This window comes from Zootoca vivipara, chromosome 2 (assembly GCF_963506605.1).
Source record: "Zootoca vivipara chromosome 2, rZooViv1.1, whole genome shotgun sequence".
Taxonomy (NCBI): Eukaryota; Metazoa; Chordata; class Lepidosauria; order Squamata; family Lacertidae; genus Zootoca; species Zootoca vivipara.
In genome coordinates this window covers 57,007,449-57,027,968 of record NC_083277.1, presented here as the reverse complement: position 1 = coordinate 57,027,968, position 20,520 = coordinate 57,007,449, and the positions used below count along the sequence as shown (strand labels likewise).

At 46.3% G+C, this 20,520-nt stretch overlaps 2 protein-coding genes across 2 annotated transcripts in view; one reads left to right on the top strand and one right to left on the bottom strand.

Moving 5' to 3' along the window:
* Window positions 1-4,534, bottom strand: part of GRK6 (G protein-coupled receptor kinase 6) — a 31,812-nt gene extending 27,278 nt beyond the window's left edge. The window contains exon 1 of the mRNA XM_035105865.2: window positions 4,387-4,534. Coding sequence (XP_034961756.1) covers window positions 4,387-4,438 — 52 coding nt within the window. The 5' untranslated portion in view covers window positions 4,439-4,534. The remainder of the gene's footprint in view (window positions 1-4,386) is intronic.
* A 9,018-nt stretch (window positions 4,535-13,552) lies between these two features.
* Window positions 13,553-15,552, top strand: LOC118080038 (lysophosphatidic acid receptor 6-like). The gene is made up of 2 exons (XM_035104969.2): window positions 13,553-13,685; window positions 14,444-15,552. The coding sequence occupies exon 2, from the start codon at window positions 14,444-14,446 to the stop codon at window positions 15,470-15,472; it is 1,029 nt and encodes a 342-aa protein (XP_034960860.1). The 5' UTR covers window positions 13,553-13,685; the 3' UTR covers window positions 15,473-15,552.
* Window positions 15,553-20,520: the final 4,968 nt, after the last annotated feature.

The following is a 20,520-nucleotide window of genomic DNA, read 5'->3' as shown; positions in this document are numbered from 1 at the left end:
TTATCTATTTTTTGTGAAGTGTTCATATGGTGCTAGGTTAATCATCATCATCATCTTGAATGTGTACAGGCACTTTCATTGCTGTTTTCCTGCACAGAAGTGTTTTTTCTATATAGAAAAATGGTCACATTTGGCTTTAAGAGGGCAAGCTGGAAATGTACAATGAGCTCAACGGCTTCATCTAATTTACATAGCTACTTAAACTCAATTACAGTACAAAACAGTGATAAAAAATTCATGGAAATGGTAGTTCTTAGTGGCTATTGTATATAAAGCAACTTCTAGAATGCTACCATAGCCATTTCTGAGTAGTTGCATTTCCTTCTATGAGATAGATAGAACAACAATCTATACATGGCAAACTTTTATATGCCTACTTTAAAATAAGATGACTTTTCTTATTGATTTTAGTCTTCACAAGCTTACCTTCCTTGAGGCTGTATACCCAAGAAATAATTCCTGACAAGCTAAAAGGTCAGGGAGAGGGAGAGAATTGAAGTTGTACACAATCTAAGCTTTTCAGCCACCTGGCGCGATCAGGAACTCCAGCCTGCTTAGCTTCATATGTTCACAATTAGGAGCAAGCCCATCGCTTATTATATGGATTCAGAGAGACCCAATTCACAAGATGTAAAAATTGTATATCTTATTGTTCACACCCTGAAGACCTAGTGCCATCAAATTTTCAAAGTACGTACGGTATGTAGAAACTTACTTTTAACAGTTAAAGCAGATGTCTTCAGGACCTTAAAACCCATGTACAATGCAGAAATGTCTGGTCATCTTCTATTGCCCAGCCAAATGTGAAACATTTAATGGATATTTAAATTGGACCCAATTCCATTTGGACAAAAACTGAATAGAAGAAGTGATGGGGAACCCTAAACTCTTGCCAGAAGGCCTTTCAGCCCTAATGGCCTGGCAGCTTCTCTTAAAAACAAAGGTCAGTAATTCATGGCAAGGAATTCCTAGGCCTCTGTATCAAATACAGATTTCATACAGCCTTAAGTTTATCAATGCTGAATTCAATTTTAATTTCTCATCAAAAAATCCATTCCTCAATTCTCTCATCCCAATCTGATGAGAGAAAGAAGCTGCCCACGTTATTTTCACTTCACAACCCACATCATAAAACTTAGTATAAATAAAAAACTCCAATTTTAATCTTTCACCAAATTATTACTCTTGGCTTCCCATGATTCAGTATATGTATACATGGCAGTACAAAACCCTGTGAATTAAGTACGGTACTTTGAATATACATTTGCTGTAATTCTAAGGTTTAGGGTTTGTTTCTTTTTAACAAGGCCTTTAACAAGAGCAATTCTTAGAAATTCTAACTTTATACAGCTTCTGTCTGTTGAAGTTACCAAATGATCAAGAAACACCTGTTTCTCTAGATGAAAGGAACCCAGATTCATTGCCAAAGAGCCAGAGAGTACAAAGCTCTTAAAACCTCTTTTGATTAGCATTATGTTGTAGCTCTTTCATGCTTGGGCCACTTCCACTATAAAACGTTCTTCATTTAAGACTCTCACTACAGTTTGGTTGATTTACTTTCATTTCACACAAATTATGCATTTAGATGGCTGGTGGGGGGTTGTATATATAACAAAAAAGCTTTTAGAATAATGGCATGTATGGCAGAAAAAGGTAAGGTGGCAAGCTAAGAATGGACGACAATGGTTTTAATATTCACTGTCTTTAGAGTGAAATGCCAGGACAACTTAGGTAGCCAAAACCCACAGCAACACAACCTCAGCTATCAATAATTTTGCATTAAAGGCTGAGAATTGTCTGGCTGGAATGAAGATATCAATTAGGCAGTGTGTTTATAGCATATTGTAAAGTAAGCTAATTGAAAACTATGGAGTAGGTGTAATCTACTGTGCTGCCATAACGTTATACAGAATTTGATTCTGAGTTGAGAACTGAGCAACTGGAGGCACCCAGTTTTCATTTACAATACGTAAGTGCTTGGAAGTCTCAGGAACTAAACCAGAGGGGGATAGGAATTCCACATTCAGGTGGTGTGACTTCAGTATCCTCATGCTCCTTCTTAAAAAGGTAAATGGACCCCTGACCATTAGGTCCAGTCGTGACTGACTCTGGGGTTGCGGTGCTCATCTCGCTTTATGGCCGAGGGAGCCGGTGCACAGCTTCCAGGTCATGTGGCCAGCATGACTAAGCCACTTCTGGCGAACCAGAGCAGCACATGGAAATGCCGTTTACCTTCCCGCTTCCCGCCTATGTATCTACTTGCACTTTGACGTGCTTTTGAACTGCTAGGTTGGCAGGAGCTGGGACCGAGCAACGGGAGCTCACCCCATCGCAGGGATTCGAACCGTCGACCTTCTGATCAGCAAGCCTTAGGCTCTGTGGTTTAACCCAAAGCGCCACCCGCCCCTTCTTACTGACTAGCAAAAAGAGGATAAACAATTCAAAATAAGTGGCTCTATAGAGATTCATATGCAACTACAAAATTCTACCAAATCCTGCTGTAGAGGACAGAAATTATCCCTGTAAATTTTAGAGGTCACAAAACACACACAAAGATAGTGACAGGTTTCCAGTTGCAAGTATATAGCTGCATAGTAACACTGTCCATGGGGAAACACAAATATTCTCATGACAAGATCCTTCCCCATCTGTGAGTCCCCAGATATTGTTGACCTACAGCTCCCTTCACCCTCAGCCAGTATAGCCAGCAGTCACGGAATGGATTATGAAAGTTGTAGTCCAGCAACATCTGAAGACCCAAAGTTGGGAAAGCTGCCTTATAGACTATCATTTTTACTATGGAACAAGCTTTTGGGGACAAAAATATAGTCCACAGAAGCTTATGCCATATAATACATGGTTTTTAAGGTGCTACAATACTTTGTTTTTTGTTGCAACAGGTGGTTGTCCCACTGGAAATTATCAGGTGGTGTTCTACTTACTAAGATATGCAACGAGTAAAGTTGAGGAGCAAACTAAACTGATACTTCTGCTCCAGGATGGTATCTAAGCCTGTGGAAAGAATGTATTCTGCAGTAAGGGAAAAGGTTGCTCCATCTTCTTCCTCATTCATTTTCTTCTCCATGTGCAGATGATCAAAAGAAAGATGGTGATAGAAGCTGCTTTCACATTTCACATTACCTCATTAGTGAGGTAAACCCACTGTTTTTCAGACTCTTAAATATAAGCCTGTGTCTGGTTATACACAAAAATGACTCATACTACAAAGCGAAATTATTCCCTTAAATTTAAGGCTTACAATTTTGACACTGAGGAAAATATATGGTAACAGAATATCCCAATAAAAAGCATTGCCAAAGTCTGCTAAAGAAAGTGGGGGAAGATTCCAGCACTCAGACCTGTGTTTTTTAATGCAGCAGTCCCTTCTTATGGAATCTCATGCACATATGCCAAGTCAGAAGCCAATTCTAGAAAATCTCTGCTGCTCTATGGCAAGAGAACATTGTACCTGTGAGGAAACCCATTCAAGAGACTTATACTACTACTACTACAATGCTTTTTAAAAACCAACAACTGCTGATGCTCCACCTAGAGTTATGTAGTACAATGGGTAGCACGCCTCTGATTCTACTAGCATCCAAAATCCTGAAGACTTTCAAATCTTGTCAATTTATCTCAGACTAGGGAGGTGAGATGGCAGCCCTATATTTGGGCGAGTGTTTCTTATGAGTGTGAGTGCAAACTTTCACTGATCTCTACATCGGTGCCGGGGAACAAGAACAGTTCAAATCCTTTATCAAGAGGAAGTTGCCAAATAAAAGCAACGAACCGTGTCTGCAGAAAGCATCATTTGGCCGCAACTCACGTCACTACGTTCCTCGATCTTTTGTGAGTCCTCTATAAGCATGTGCTGGCTGGTCCATAACTCCAAAGCTCCGCAGTTTTTCTACTTTCGATATTACCACCCCCCCCCCAGCACACAGGGAGGGAGGAAAGAGGGGTGGGGTGGCGGGGGAGGAGGAAGGAGGAGAAAGAGCTCGCGGGCCGGGTCATAACACGCAACGCCGCCTCTCCGCCTCCCTCCCGCGCCTCTGACAGCGGCCACCCATCGCCATCCCACCGCTGCCGGGCATTCAACGCCGGGCTCCGAAGAGCTCAGTCTCAGCAAAGGGAGCGCGCTTCTCGCCTCGCCCAGCCCGCGAACCTCGCTCGCTCGCTGCCTCAGGCGTCGGCGCCGCTCCACGCGCAGCTCTGCGGCTCGTGCGAAAGGAGTGACCCCAAGCAGGAGGGAAGATGCCCGGGCCGGGAGGGCGCCGCCATGCCCTCGCTCGCCCAACGGCGCCGGGGGCTTCCTGGGCTCCTTCTTCACTCTCCCTCGCTTTCCCTCACGCGCTCGCCCCCTGCGACCCCAGGCCGGCTCCTCACCCTCTCGCGCCTTGAGCAGCACCGTATTGGCCACGATATTCTCGAGCTCCATCGGGGCCCGCCCGCGGCGCCTCAGCCGTTCCTGCTGCTGCTGCCGCCGTCACCTCTTACCACTCAGGCTCGGAGGCCCCCCCCACACCTCGCTCCGCCCGCTGGGTCCGGCACCTCAGCAACCTCCAACGCCTACCTCCAGCATAGCCCCGCCCACTGCCTGCAGGCCCCGGCCAATGCCCGCTCCGGCACGGCCCGCATCGGCTCCCGGTTGGCCGGGCGGGCCCCCCTCCTCCTTCTCTCTGCCCTTCTTTTTCATTGGAGGGGCAGGAGGGGCGGGCCGGGAGCGCAGAGATCCTCCCTCGCAGGGCGATTGGCTCCAACGGCCTTTTTGGAGGTGGGGTGTGGCGCGGGTGCGGGGGGGGAGCCTTGAATAAGGAGCGGCCAATCCGGTCACTTGCAGGGAGGAATTGGACGGGCTTCAGTGGGGAAGCTCGGCTCCACGCGTTCGCCCGCCCTCCCTCGGCTGGAAGCGTTGCCCGTGCAAAAGTGATTGGGGGAGAAGTTGCTCGTCAGAAGTCCTACATGTGGTTCGCGTGCAGATTGCAGAGGAACCAGGATGGGCTCCTTTGGGTCGCCGTTAGGAATAAGGTTGCAGGTGAAACGTATAGGTAGGCCAGGAACGCCCCGATCCTGTAGTGTATACCGGTACGTTCCTTGGAAGTAAAAGCCCCATGAATCCAGTGGGAGTTACTTAATCCAGAATGGATGTGCATTTAGGTCTTCCAATGAGAAGGAATGGAAAATCTCCCAAAGAGAAGGAATGGAAAAACTATCTCCCACACCTCCTTTGAACACTAAACCAATCTTCATTAACTAGTCCTCATTATAACTAAGCGTTAGCATTCTCACAGGGCAGGCTATTTAATTTAATTATTTAGATAATTCTTCACCATACCATCATAGTAAAACAAATACATTAACAGAAAATAAAAAGTAAAGTAAAGGAGATCCAGTGTGGTGTAGTGGGTAGTGTGTCATACAAGAACCTGGGAGATCAGTGTTCAAATCCCTACTCAGCCATGAACTTGGGTGAAGTTGGGCCAGTGGCTGCCTCTCAACCTACCTCACAGAGTTTTTATGCTGTGCCCACACCACTCTTCAAAAAGGAGGCGCAGAGGACATGGTTTTTGTTGGATCAACTTATTTTGTGCTAAACCATGTATTTATGCCTCTTATATACTTGCTGTCCCCTTCATGGATCAATGCCTTGTCGTGGCGAAGGGGCTTGAATAACTCAGAGAAGCTATGAGCTATGCCATGCAGGGCCACCCAAGATGGACAGGTCATAGTGGAGAGTTTTGACTAAACGTGATCCACCTGGAGAAGGAACTGGCAAGCCACTCCAGTATCCCTGCCAAGAAAACTCCATGGACAAAGACAACAGGCATATAAAAGTTATGACGCTGGAAGATGAGCCCCTCAGGTCGGAAGGCGTCCAACATGCTACTGAGGAAGAGCGGAGGACAAGTACAAGTAGATTCAGAGCTGATGAAGCGGCTGGGCCAAAGCCGAAAGGACGCTCAGTTGCGGATATGCCTGGAAGCGAAAGGAAAGTCCGATGCTGTAAAGAAAAATATTGCATAGGAACCTGGAATGTAAGAACCATGAGTGGAGGTAAGCTGGATGTGGTCAAAAATGAGATGACAAGAATAAATATCGACATCCTGGGCATCAGTGAACTAAAATGGAAGGGAATGGGCGAATTCAGTTCGGATGACTATCATATCTACTACTGTGGGCAAGAATCCTGTAGCAGAAATGGAGTGGCCCTCATAGTCAACAAAAGAGTGGCAAAAGCTGTAATGGGATGCAATCTCAAAAATGACAGAATGATCTCGATACGAATCCAAGGCAGACCTTTTAACATCACAGTAATCCAAGTTTATGCACCAACTACCGGTGCTGAAGAAAGTGAAATTGACCAATTCTATGAAGACCTACAACACCTTCTAGAAATGACACCAAAGAAGGATGTTCTTCTCATTACAGGGGACTGGAATGCTAAAGTAGGGAATCAAGAGATAAAAGGAACAACTGGCAAGTTTGGCCTTGGAGTTCAAAATGAAGCAGGGCAAAGGCTAATAGAGTTCTGTCAAGAGAACAAGCTGGTCATCACAAACACTCTATTCCAACAACACAAGAGACGACTCTACACATGGATATCACCAAATGGACAGCATCGAAATCAGATTGATTATATTCTCTGCAGCCAAAGATGGAGAAGCTCTATACAGTCAGCAAAAACAAGACCTGGAGCTGACTGTAACTCAGATCATCAGCTTCTTATAGCAAAATTCCAGCTTAAACTGAAGAAAGTAGGAAAAACCACTGGGCCAGTAAGATACAATCTGAATCAAATCCCTTATGAATACACAGTGGAAGTGAGGAACAGTTTAAGGATTTAGATTTGGTGGACAGAGTGCCTGAAGAACTATGGATGGAGGCTCGTAACATTATACAGGAGGCAGCAATGAAAACCATCCCAAGGAAAAGGAAATGCAAGAAAGCAAAATGGCTGTCCAACGAGGCCTTACAAATAGCGGAGGAGAGGAGGCAAGCAAAATGCAAGGGAGATAGGGAAAGATACAGGAAACTGAATGCAGATTTCCAAAAAACAGCAAGGAGAGACAAGAGGGTCTTCTTAAATGAGCAATGCAAAGAAATAGAGGAAAACAATAGAATGGGGAAAACCAGAGATCTGTTCAAGGAAATTGGAGATATGAAAGGAACATTTCGTACAAAGATTACCATAATCAAGGACAAAAGTGGTAAGGACCTAACAGAAGCAGAAGACATCAAGAAGAGGTGGCAAGAATACACAGAGGAATTATACCAGAAAGATATGGAGGTCTCGTACACCTCAGGTAGTGTGGTTGCTGACCTTGAGCCAGACATCTTGGAGAGTGAAGTCAAATGGGCCTTAGAAAGCATTGCTAATAACAAGGCCAGTGGAAGTGATGATATTCCAGCTGAACTGTTTAAAATTTTAAAAGATGATGCTGTTAAGGTGCTACACCCAATATGCCAGCAAGTTTGGAAAACTCAGCAATGGCCAGAGGATTGGAGAAGATCAGTCTACATCCCAATTCCAAAGAAGGGCAGTGCCAAAGAATGCTGCAACTACCGCACAATTGCGCTCATTTCACATGCTAGCAAGGTTATGCTTAAAATTCTACAAGGCAGGCTTAGGCAGTATGTGGACCGAGAACTCCCAGAAGTGCAAGCTGGATTTCGAAAGGGCAGAGGAACCAGAGACCAAATAGCAAACATGCGCTGGATTATGGAGAAAGCTAGAGAGTTCCAGAAAAACGTCTACTTCTGCTTCATTGACTATGCAAAAGCCTTTGACTGTGTCGACCACAGCAAACTATGGCAAGTTCTTAAAGAAATGGGAGTGCCTGATCACCTCATCTGTCTCCTGAGAAATCTCTATGTGGGACAAGAAGCTACAGTTAGAACTGGATATGGAACAACTGATTGGTTCAAAATTGGGAAAGGAGTACGACAAGGTTGTATATTGTCTCCCTGCTTATTTAACTTATATGCAGAATTCATCATGCGAAAGGCTGGACTAGATGAATCCCAAGCCGGAATTAAGATTGCTGGAAGAAATATCAACAACCTCAGATATGCAGATGACACAACCTTGATGGCAGAAAGCGAGGAGGAATTAAAGAACCTTTTAATGAGGGTGAAAGAGGAGAGCGCAAAATATGGTCTGAAGCTCAACATCAAAAAAACCAAGATCATGGCCACTGGTCCCATCACCTCCTGGCAAATAGAAGGGGAAGAAATGGAGGCAGTGAGAGATTTTACTTTCTTGGGCTCCTTGATCACTGCAGATGGTGACAGCAGTCACGAAATTAAAAGACGCCTGCTTCTTGGGAGAAAAGCAATGACAAACCTAGACAGCATCTTAAAAAGCAGAGACATCACCTTGCCGACAAAGGTCCGTATAGTTAAAGCTATGGTTTTCCCAGTAGTGATGTATGGAAGTGAGAGTTGGACCATAAAGAAGGCTGATCGCCGAAGAATTGATGCTTTTGAATTATGGTGCTGGAGGAGACTCTTGAGAGTCCCATGGACTGCAAGAAGATCAAACCTATCCATTCTTAAGGAAATCAGCCCTGAGTGCTCCCTGGAAGGACAGATCGTGAAGCTGAGGCTCCAATACTTTGGCCACCTCATGAGAAGAGAAGAATCCTTGGAAAAGACCCTGATGTTGGGAAAGATTGAGGGCACTAGGAGAAGGGGACGACAGAGGACAAGATGGTTGGACAGTGTTCTCGAAGCTACGAACATGAGTTTGACCAAACTGCGGGAGGCAGTGCAAGACAGGAGTGCCTGGCGTGCTCTGGTCCATGGGGTCACGAAGAGTCGGACACGACTAAACGACTAAACAACAACAACATATACTTGCTGTACTGTGTAACCTTGCCCATGAACAGTTCTGAATTATGCATTAAAACCTTTGGCAGAAACCAGTATGGGAGTTCTTCATCCAGCAATGAGGGCTAGGACACATTCTGGGGTTCAGTTGACTTATGGAGGCTTCAGTCCTACACCTGCTTACCTGGGAGTAAACCCTATTGAATTCAGTGAGCTTTTGTTCTGAGTTGTCTGGGAATTGGAGAAGCTTTCACTAACTGAGAGTCCCCTGGGTCAACCAGCCTGACCTAAGGAAGAATCAGGGCATGATGAAAAGGTAAAGGAAAGGAAGAATGATCGCAGATGGTTGAATGATGTGGATAGAGACATACTGTAAGCCGGAGTTCTGGGATTCCATTGACCTTGCATTGAACAGACCTTTGAGCGTGAGGGCTGATTCATACATTGATTTTGACAGATGAAAAACTTATTACATATGCAAAAAAAACCCAAGAAATACAAGTACATAAGCAGGAAACTGGGTCTCCACCTGGGTATCAAGAATGAGAAGTACCCTCAAGATAAAAAAGGGAAATGTAACACCACAAAAACCACTGCCCCACATCAAGAGCAGGCAAGTCTATTCTAATCCCACATCATTAACTTCTCTGTTATATTCAACTGAATTCAATGGGACATATTTTAAGTAGGCAGTTGCCACAGAAATTTTAGAAAATAATGGGCTCGCACCACAATGTGAATTTACCCAATGCATAACGCAGAAATATGTTACTAGGCAAGCTCCTTTGTCCCTGAAAAGGGTGTCCTGATCATAATTTAATCAGCATGTGACGAGTTTTATGTGCCTGCGCAATCTGTATTGCCAGGACTAGTTGCTCAATAAGGCAGTTGCTGTGCTGGTGATTGGCACAGGTTCCTTGATGACTGAAACCAACTTGAACTTCTTTAAAATGCGTATGTAATTTGCAAAACAATACTTTGGCTCCTGAGTTCTGGACTTGAGCAATTGTTATGCCCCAAAGGGCAGGGCATGCATCATGTAAATGTTACATTTACAAAAGCAAATCACAAGTCCAATTGTTGTGGAAACAGACCTCTTGAGTCTTACCATTTGGAGGGGAGGGGAAACTTGCTTAATTAACAATAAATCTACCAACTTTTTTTTAAAAGTAAGACAAACAAATAAAAAGATTTGCATTCCAACTGGTATAGGTGACATGCAACCAATTGTGGGATCATACAATCAAACTGTATAGTTGGAAGGAATCCCAGAGAGTCATCTAGTCCAATCCCCTGCAATGCAGGAATATCAACTAGATCATACATGACAGATGGGCATCCAATCTCTGCTTTAAAACCTCCAAGGAAGGAGAGTCCACCACCTGTAGTGGGAGTCTGTTCCACAGCTCTTACTATCAGAAAGTTATTCCTGATGTTTAGTGTAATCTCCTTTCTTGTAACTTGAATCCATTGGTTCAGGTCCTAGCCTCCGGAGCAGGAATAAACATGACAGCCCTTGAGATGGCTATCATATGACCTCTTAGTCTCCTCTCTACCAGGCTAAACATACATAAAGCAAGCTGACAAATTTAAAAATCTTGCATCATAGAATGATAAAGAGTTGAAGGGGGCTTTGTAAAGTACAGTAGACCTTTAGTCTCTATCTCTGCTTGAGGCAGAAAATCATGCTAAAGCATCTTTGTCCAGCTCCTGCTTAAAGACCTCCAGTGAAGAAGAGCCCACCACCCCTTTAGGTAATCGATTCTGTTATTAAACCTCTTATTAGCATCAATATGTGTCTCCTAATGTTCAGATGAAATCTACCTTCTTGTAACTTAAGCCTATTAGATCTAGTCATTCCTTCTGGAGCAGGAGAACAAGACTTTGCCCTCCTGTATGCAGCAGCCCTTTGGGTATTTGAAGAGTGCTAGCATGTCCGCTCTATGCTTTCTCTTCTCCATACCAAATTCTTTCAACCTCCTCTCAAAGGACTTGTTTTCCAGAGGGGGGGGGAGATATTTTTCCGAGCATTCTCAAGCTACACTTGTAATTAGAATAATAGAATTCTAGGATGGTAGAGTTGGACGAGATCCTGAGGATCATGTTGTCCTGCAGTGCAGGAAATGGATGAGTCAATTGTCATTTGAATTGATCCATCACTACTAGGATTGGACCACACATTTGCTTCCTCTCATTTGGCCATAATTCTTTGCAAAACCTGTCCAGTAAATTCACTGGACAGTTAAGCAAAGCACTGAACTCCCATGTCTGAGCCATGGCCATAAAAGATGCAACTTAGGGCTTATCCACACTTACCTTTGCTCTGCATTTCTAGGCACAGGTACAGGCTATCCGGGTCGGTATCACTTTTTCCCCCTTTCCCCCATGAAAACCTGCTCTTTATCACTGAATCAGAACAAATGGCAATCTGCATAAAACTCAAATTGCCATTTGCTCCAATACAATGGTAAAGATTGGGTTTTCCAGGGCAAAAAGAGAGAAAGAAGTTTGTGGACACACACTGGGAGGGAAAGTGCAGACCTGTGCCTAGAAAGCGCAGGACAAAAGGTACATGTGGATAAGCCATAAGAATAAATATGGGACATGGTTGGTATTAGCAGGCCACATGTGGGAAGTGGTTTTGCTACCTGCATCTGCTTTATACTGGGTGAATCGGTACACATGCCTATATTCCCACTTATAATTGCATAAAGCCTTAACAGTAGGCTTGGTCTCATACTTCCCGATGAATCTAGATGTGATAATGGAGATGTGTGAATGACTCTCCATATTTTAAGTCTGCATATGTTGGATCTGGATTCGGGACAGTGGTGTGGGGTTAACCCTTTTTTCAATGAAAATCAGACTTCTAGGTCTGCTATTTACCCCCAGTTAAGGGAAGGGGGTGTACAAATATGTTTTTCCTGCTTGAGTAAACAGCAACTTTAGGAGGATCATTTATCTTCTTTGGGGGCAGGGAGCAGAATAGTGAAATGGGAAAGGGCTAAGCATACCACCACCACTGTTGTAATCTGGGTTCTCTCAACCACAGCTGCTACTTGCATAATGTTTTTAAAGACTGAGATGCACCCAAGTATCTGCATGGTAACGCCTTGTAGTGTCATGAACTCCAGAGAATGAGACTTCCCAGGGATAAAAGTCAATGAACTATGGTGCTGTTTCATGCTCTGGCATAGCCAGAGCAGCAGGTGGCACTGCAGGAAAGCAAAAAAGGTTGCTCCAAGTGGTTGGCATATCCTTTTCTTGGAACTCCAGAGCCTCCTGCCTGCTCTATGTTTAGTTCCCATGTATGCAGCTGGGATCAGCTGTTTGCTAACTATATGCTCAGCATTATTGGTCATGGCTTATCAGAGGCCTTGCGGAAGGGCTGATGTGGCAGGAACAGGAAGTGTTTCATTTTCAGACAAAGGTTCCTCTTGAGAGATAAAAACATTTTTTTACGGAGGTGCTGGCAAAAGGGAAGAAGATGATATGTGATTATTTTAATTCTTAAACAAAAGGCATTACTGAACAGGAGTACAGGGTGAGGCAAGGCAATATGGTGGAGTATAGGTATATAATACTACTAGGGAAACCAAAACAATGTTACAGTGCTGAACCCAAACTATATTTCTCTTTAGCATGGGTGTTGTTAAGAGGGTGGTGCAGGAAGCAAAAAGGGGCTTTTTGCCTTGGACTCACATTCCCCTCCTCCTTGAGAGATTCTCATGTTGATTATACATTCTGGTATCTGATCTGAGGGTTGGAGGAAATGTGGGCCAGCCAGGAAAGGGGTGAAGAGGCCATGCTCTTGCTTATGGAAGTGCTTGTCACACAGATGGCATGCTAGGGTCCAGGCAGAGCACTCTGGGAAGTGGTGCTTTTCCAGGGACTCATCTAGCAGGAGTCAGGACTTGTCACTTGACTTCAATGTAGCCGAAAGCCACACATCCAAGTCATGTGTACAAGCATGGTTTTATAAGAACAGAATTCAAAAGAACAGCTAGCCACCTGGGTGGGCCCACTCATGAGGCAATGTGAGGTGATTGTTTCAGGCAGGATCCACCGGGACAGCAAATCCCAATGTTGATATTTCTTCCCCCCTTGTTCCTGATGTAGATCTTCCCACACCCCTTCTTCCCTGGCGGGGAGAAGGTGAGCCATTTTGGGTTCTGCTTCAGGTGCCAAAATGTCTTGGCCAGCCCTGCTAACCACACAATTCTTTCCTCAAAAAGCCCACCCACAACCGGCCAGCACAGGAACCCATGAATATACTGTCACTTTGATAAAAAAAAGAAGCAACCAATAAAAACAAAATGCAAACATTGCACTAGTATCTTGCACACTGCTCAGTTGTGGATATTCTTTCTGTTCTAATTTGCTGAATCCAGAAGATCAGAGGACTGATTTTGTGTAAATATGGGTGAAGTTGAGTGCGAACATTAGAACGAACTCTAAAAAATGAAGGTCCAAGGCTCCAAGCTGAGTCTTAAGACAGCAGAGGCGCAACAGTATTCAAGCGCTAGGCCAGGAGCGTAATGCCACCCCTGAAGTCAAGAGCCTCATAACCATGGGCACCCAAAATAAAAATTTTATTCTTAAACTGCACAAGTCTAAGCCAAGAACAGGAAACAAGGACAGGCTGATAGGGGCACCCACACTTTCCTTCCTGAGCAATTCCAACTGCATCTCTCTCAAATTCCACAGAACCACCAGAGGAGCAGGCATGTCTCTGGATGTCTGACATACAGATGGTATGAATGGCATACCGTAGATTTCTGGGGCTAGCCATATTTGGGTTTTTGGTGTTCTGAACAGCAAATAACAGGACCAGCCCTACCATTAGGCAGACTGAGGTAAGTGTTTTGGGTGGCAAATACTGGGAGTGGGGGGCACCCCACATTTGTTTCTCCTCAGCCTCCTGATCATACCCTTCTGTTGGAGCTGTGTTTGCCATTTGGTCTGTCCTGAGCCCCCAGAACTAGCCTGTTGCCCTCAGGTACAGTGCAGGATACTAACCCATTGCCAGTACTGAAATAAGATTCAATCACTAGTCCAGCTGACTTCCAAACATGGAATGTGGGGTGTATATTATTGGCGTTTGCTCCAGGCAGCAAAATGTATAGAGCCAGAGTCCCTGGGGTTGATGAGCAGCATGGGAGCAATAGCACCAGCAAAAAAGATGCCCCAGCACCCGGCGCAAAGGGATACTGAACTCTGCAAAGCCCTAAGGACCTACCCAGAAGTAGGATGTCAAGGGGTTGTGTAGGAAGGAGGGCTGGAATATAGTTTGTGGGATGAGGTGGAAGGCTAAGGATGAGAGCAGCCAGAAGATATCCTTGAGGAGGACATCTAGGTGGATGGTGACTGCCTTTTGAATGCTTGGGATGTGCAGATTCCTTAGAATGTCAGTCATTGAGGGTTTGGTGTTGCACACTGGGGCAAATGGTGCCCTTATCGAATAGCTGATCCTGTCATCTTTCCCTCGGAACAACACTGCCACATTTCTGAGTGTTCTCCAAGATTTAAACTTAGGGGCTTCCTGAAAGGATTCCAAGAATAGCCAACACATGCAGGATTAATCTGACCCGTGGATCTTCTCTTCGCTTTGCAGATGTGGGCAAATGGCACGTACCCCCTAGGCGAGGCCTTCCCTAACCATTCAGCCTCTTTGCAGTGTGCTGCTGAAGCCCAGTTCCAGCACCTGCTCCTGCCGATCACGTACAGCCTGGTTTGCGCCCTGAGCTTGGCCTCCAACACTGTAGCCTTGTGGAGCAGCTGGGCCACCCGGGCCCAGGCACCCCCAATCATGATTTTCACCTACAACCTCATCGTCATCGACCTGCTGTTTGCCCTGTCGCTGCCATTACAGGCCGTGTACCATGCCAGGCGCAACGACTGGCCCTTTGGCGAAGGCCTGTGCAAGGCCACCAACGCCCTCTTTCTGGCCAACATGTTCAGCTGCACGCTTTTCCTGGCCTGCATTTGCCTGGAGCGCTACCTGGCCGTCATCCACCCCATCCTCTACCTGCGCCTGCGGTGGCCCCTCTACCGTGTGCTGATCTCTATGGCTATCTGGTCCGTAGTAGGGATCGGGCTGCTGACCCTCTTCTCCAAGAGCACTGTGACCCGTCGCTTCCCCAACGGGAATACAGCCTGCATGGAGCACTTCCCAGCCCGTGTCTGGAGCGGAGGCCTGGCCGCCATGGTTCTGGTCTCCTCGGTGCTGGGCTTCTTTCTGCCTTTCTTCACCATCATCATCTGCTCCGTCGTGATTGCCCGGCGCATCGTGAACCTGAGCCATGGCTCAGCCCAAGCTTCTTTGCTGCGGAGGAACCCGCTGCACACCCTCCTGATGGTGACCACCCTGCTCACCGTCTGCTTCCTGCCCTTCCATATCATCCACATCCTACACACACTGGGCCGAATTGGGGTCCTGTCTGCTCCGTGGTTGCTGCACTTCACTTGTTCAGCCCAGCGGGCTGCCATGGCCCTGGCTAGCATCAACAGTGCTCTTGACCCTCTAGTGTACTATTTCAACATGAAGCCTCCCGACTGGAGGATGCCCTGCTGTGGTGCAAGCAGCCAGAACCTCGTGGATTCAGGCAATCTTGCGGCAGAGGGCCTAAGGAGCATGAACTAGCTGGAGGTCCTACCTAGGATCCACAGCATTGTCCGACTTCTTGTGGAGTGCTCAACACCAGCACCATCAGATGGTATTACCCATTGCCTTTTGAAGAACATCAACTACTAGAATGGCCTCCTGGTTTGAATAAGGCAAAAGGATAGAATAATCTTAATGACAAGACACCCTAAACTGGTTGGGGTTTTTTTGGGGGGGAAGGGGGGGTACAGTGGCAGATGGTATGCCTGTAATTTGGATGTGACTGTTCCAAGCCAAGTTATGAAGGAATGAGTCAGAGTTCAAAGACTGAATCAGGTTTGTAGCCAGAGAGACAATCCAAAGGCAATGGAAGCAGGAACAGCTCTAGAAAGAAGTGCAAGCAGACTGGGAGCCCAGACAGCAGTGTGATTGGGGAAGCAACGCAGAAGTGTGCTTGTTGAAGAGATCAAGATTAAAAGAGGTGTTTGGCAGGCACGAATCAGAAATCAAGGGAAATAATAGTAATAATAATAATAATAATAATACTGGTATAATTTATTACTTATACCCCGCCCACTCTGGGCAGCTCCTAATAGAATATTAAAAACACAATAAAACATCAAACACCAAACATCAATAACTTCCCTAAACAGGACTGCCTTCAGATAAAACAGCATGTAATGGTCCTTGCAATATTTCTTTGGCTAAGTGGGATAAATTCCTGCTCAAAATTATATTGGACATTATATTGAGGTACAATCTGCTGTATGTCCACTGGGACATGAAGAACCTTAGGGCAAACCTTAATCCCTAGGCACTGCTGTACATATGTGGTACATTCAAAGAAGCTGGCAGCCATAGGAAGTCACTCACCCCATAGTTCCCAGCTTTCCTTGACACACTGTAAACAAGTAGCAACAACTCGGCTCTCAGGAGCCACTGTGATATACCTGGCCCAAATGGAACCCTCCACCTCTGCAACCTATAGGGCTTTTCCTGCCTGTGTTAAAACTCACAAGCTAGAACACTTCTAAGTTTTCTATGTGATTACTGTGAATGGATCTACAGCACTATGTTTTGCCAAACGTTACTTAGGCTGTGATCCTGTATTCACTGAAGAGTAAGCCCCATTGAAATTAATGGATGTAGTTTTTGGTAGACAGTTTGGAGATTGTACCATCAGGGTAGGAATTGGTGATTGAGCAAATGAACCTGATGACTCTGGATGTTTCTTGAATCAACAGTTCACCTGCAGGTCTGTTTTGAGTAGGGGTTGGCAGATTTTGTGTAAGTATGAGAAACAGCAGATTTGAAGCTGGGGTTACAGAGACAGAGGGAGTCGTGGCCTGGCAAACACCAGAAACTCTCTGATGTGGATGGGGAAACTGCTTCCTTATGTGAGTGCCTGTTTGTCTCCACTTATGCGCCAATTTTGTATTAGTAAATAAAGCAAATGTTACAAAGACAATAAAAGATTCCAATGCTTTCTGCGTGGCTCTGGGGGCTTCTTGCTGCTTCGGAAAGTGGGGAGATGATAATGATACCAACAGGAGCCCCAAAGACACACCCCTACTTTGAACCTGCATACTACCACTTCCACTTTTGCATGTGCCCTCTTTACCTCTTCTTGTTATGCACACAAAATAGTCTGTCTTTCATTCATTCATTCATTCTCACCATTCCATAGGTGAGGCTACAGTTCTGAACAGGTATACCTGCAAAACAAACTTAAGATCCTGTGTGCAATTACTGAGAAGTAAATTCCACTGTTAGATAAATACAGAATTACAATTGCTTCAATAGGCAGAAAAATAATTAAGTGGACCGCCCAGAACCTCAGCATTTTTAAAGTGGCCCATTGGAGGAAGGGAAAAGTATGGGAACCACTGAACAAGAAAAAATAAAAACAATAAACTCCAGTGGAAGCATGCCATATAATTTAAACTTTAAAAAAAGAAGAAGCTTTCATCCCATTCTGTGCAGGCCATGAGGGTGATTCATCCCATGATTAGCAGCTGTGATGTTCTAAGGAGGCTTCTCACCCTTGCACACTCCATGATAGACAGTTATACAATAGATGATTGTGTCCCTACATACGCCTACTTAGAAGTAAGCCTCAGTGACAAGGGCGTACCCACCATGGGGCAAGTTAGGGCAGCTGCCCTACTCTAGAAGCAGGGCTGGTGGGCAGAGGCGGAGCACAGCCCGGCGGAGCGCGAGTTCGCCATTCCCGCCGCGCCGCACCCTCCCTCCAGCTCCCCGGCGCGCCCTCAGGCAAGGCCAAGCGCGGCGTGGAACCAGAGAACGTGGCGCGGTGGGTGGGAACACCGAACCCGCGCTCCGCTGGGCTGGGCTCTGCCTCCGCCCACCAGCCCTGCTTCTAGGGAGGGGCACAGCCCGGCGGAGCGCGAGTTCGCCGTTCCAGCCCGCCGCGCTGCGCCCTCCCTCCACCTCCCCGTCGCGCCCTCTGGCAAGGCCAAGCGCGGCGGGGAACCAGAGAACGCGGCGGGCGGGAACGCTGAACTCGCGCTCCGCTGGGCTGGGCTCCGCCTCCGCCCACCAGCCCTGCTTCTAGGGAGGGGCACAGCCCGGCGGAGCGCGAGTTCGCAGTTCCCGCCCACTTTGTGGCCCCTCCCCTTCCGTGCCTTGGCCCCTCCCCTTGCCCCCCCCTAGTTTTGATCCCGGGTACGCCCATGCTCAGTGAGTTTAATGGATCGTTCTGTATGCTTTTATAAGGTTATCTCCAAGCATCACCTCATTCTCAGGGACTGGGTACTTTCAAAACAAATACAGTATGCAGCTCCAGCCAGATTGAGTAAATAATGAAGAATAACCCACAACAATAATCAGAAAGCTCACAGCTTTCGAGTCACTACAGATTTTGCATGGGCAGGGCAAAAGGAAGGATCAAAGGATCACATGTTCCTGACTATATACCCTTGAAATACGCTGGATGAAGCTGGCTGTTTTGCTGTGTTACAAAAACCAGGCGATCAGTTGGAGAGCAAGACCTCAGTGGGAAGATGTTGCTGCTGCAAACAAAGCATCTGTGATGTTTAGTGGAAAGAGCTCAGAGGCTGGAGCCCTTGCTGACTGATTGCAGCACCACTGTTTGTATCCAAAATACTGTAGCTGTAGCCAGAGTGAACCTGTCAGACCTCTCCTCATTGCACTGCTTATTTTGTATTAAAGGCCCATCAAGTTTGACAGGTAGCTAAAAGCCCATTATGCTTGGAAGATGGGGAAGTATGGCAAGTTCCTGTTCTTTCCCCCAAAATGTAGCCCTGACCTGTGCCCCACTCCCCACAAAATGCTCACTGTCCCTACAAAAGCATGGTGTGACTGAAAGATCACCACAACAAACAAGTAGCTATTGAGCATCTTTTATATGAAAAGGCCAATCAACCTCTAGTATCTTCCTCAATAATGCTCAGTTCTCACCAACAAGCCCTGTATGTGTTACTTTGGAGAGATTTGTAGAGATGCAAAGATTGCAAGGGAGAGAGGCTCTTGCTATTCAAGTGGGGGTTTAAGAAGAACTGAAGAATGTCCCCAAATGCTCTTTTAATGGGTTCAGGGCCATTACAAAACCTCTTTGCCTTCCTGATGCAACACCACCAACTGGTACTGCTCTACTTTTAATAGATATTCTATTATAAATGGTACTTTTGTATTTAATTGTTCTTGTAAACCGCTTTGGGATTCCTTCTGGTTCTGTGAAGTGATATATAAATCTACTAAACTAATTAGCCACGGAGGAGGAAAAACATTCAGGCATGATAATAATAATAATAATAATAATTTATTATTTATACCCCGCCCATCTGGCCGGGTTCCCCCAGCCACTCTGGGCGGCTTCCAACAAAACAGAAATTCTAAAATACAGAGATCCATCAAACATTAAAATACAGAAATCCATCAAACATTAAAAGCTTCCCTAAACAGGGCTGCCTTGAGATGCCTTCTAAAGGTCTGGTAATTGTTGTTCTCTTTGACCTCTAGTGGGAGGGCATTCCACAGGGTGGGTGCCACTACCGAGAAGGCCCTCTGCCTGGTTCCCTGTAACTTGGCTTCTCGTAGTGAGGGAACCGCCAGAAGGCCCTCGGAGCTGGACCTCAGTGTCCGGGCAGAACGATGGGGGTGGAGACGCTCCTTCAGGTATACCGGACCGAGGCCGTTTAGGGCTTTAAAGGTCAACACCAACACTTTGAATTGTGCTCGGAAACGTACTGGGAGCCAATGTAGGTCTTTCAGGACCGGTGTTATGTGGTCTCGGCGGCCGCTCCCAGTCACCAGTCTAGCTGCCGCATTCTGGATTAGTTGTAGTTTCCGGGTCACCTTCAAAGGTAGCCCCACGTAGAGCGCATTGCAGTAGTCCAAGCGAGAGATAACTAGAGCATGCACCACTCTGGAGAGACAGTCAGTGGGCAGGTAGGGACTCAGCCTGCGTACCAGATGGAGCTGATAAACAGCTGTCTTGGACACAGAGTTGACCTGTGCCTCCATGGACAGCTGTGAGTCTAAGATGACTCCCAGGCTGCGCACCTGGTCTTTCAGGGGCACAGTTACCCCATTCAGGACCAGGGAGTCCTCCACACCCGCCCGCCTCCTGTCCCCCACAAACAGTACTTCTGTCTTGTCAGGATTCAATCTCAATCTGTTAGCCGCCATCCATCCTCCAACCGCCTCCAAGCACTCACACAGGACCTTCACCGCCTTCACTGGTTCTGATTTAAAAGAGAGGTAGAGCTGGGTATCATCAGCATACTGATGGACACCCAGCCCAAACCCCCTGATGATCTCTCCCAGCGGCTGCATATAGATGTTAAAAAGCATGGGGGAGAGGACAGAACCCTGAGGCACCCCACAAGTGAGAGCCCAGGGGTCTGAACACTCATCCCCCACCACCATTTTCTGAACACGGCCCAGGAGGAAGGAGCGGAACCACTGCATGACAGTGCCCCCAGCTCCCAAACCCTCTAGACGATCCAGAAGGATGTTATGGTCGATGGTGTCAAAAGCCGCTGAGAGATCCAGCAGAACAAGGAAACAGCTCTTACCTTTGTCCCTAGCCCGCCGGAGATCAT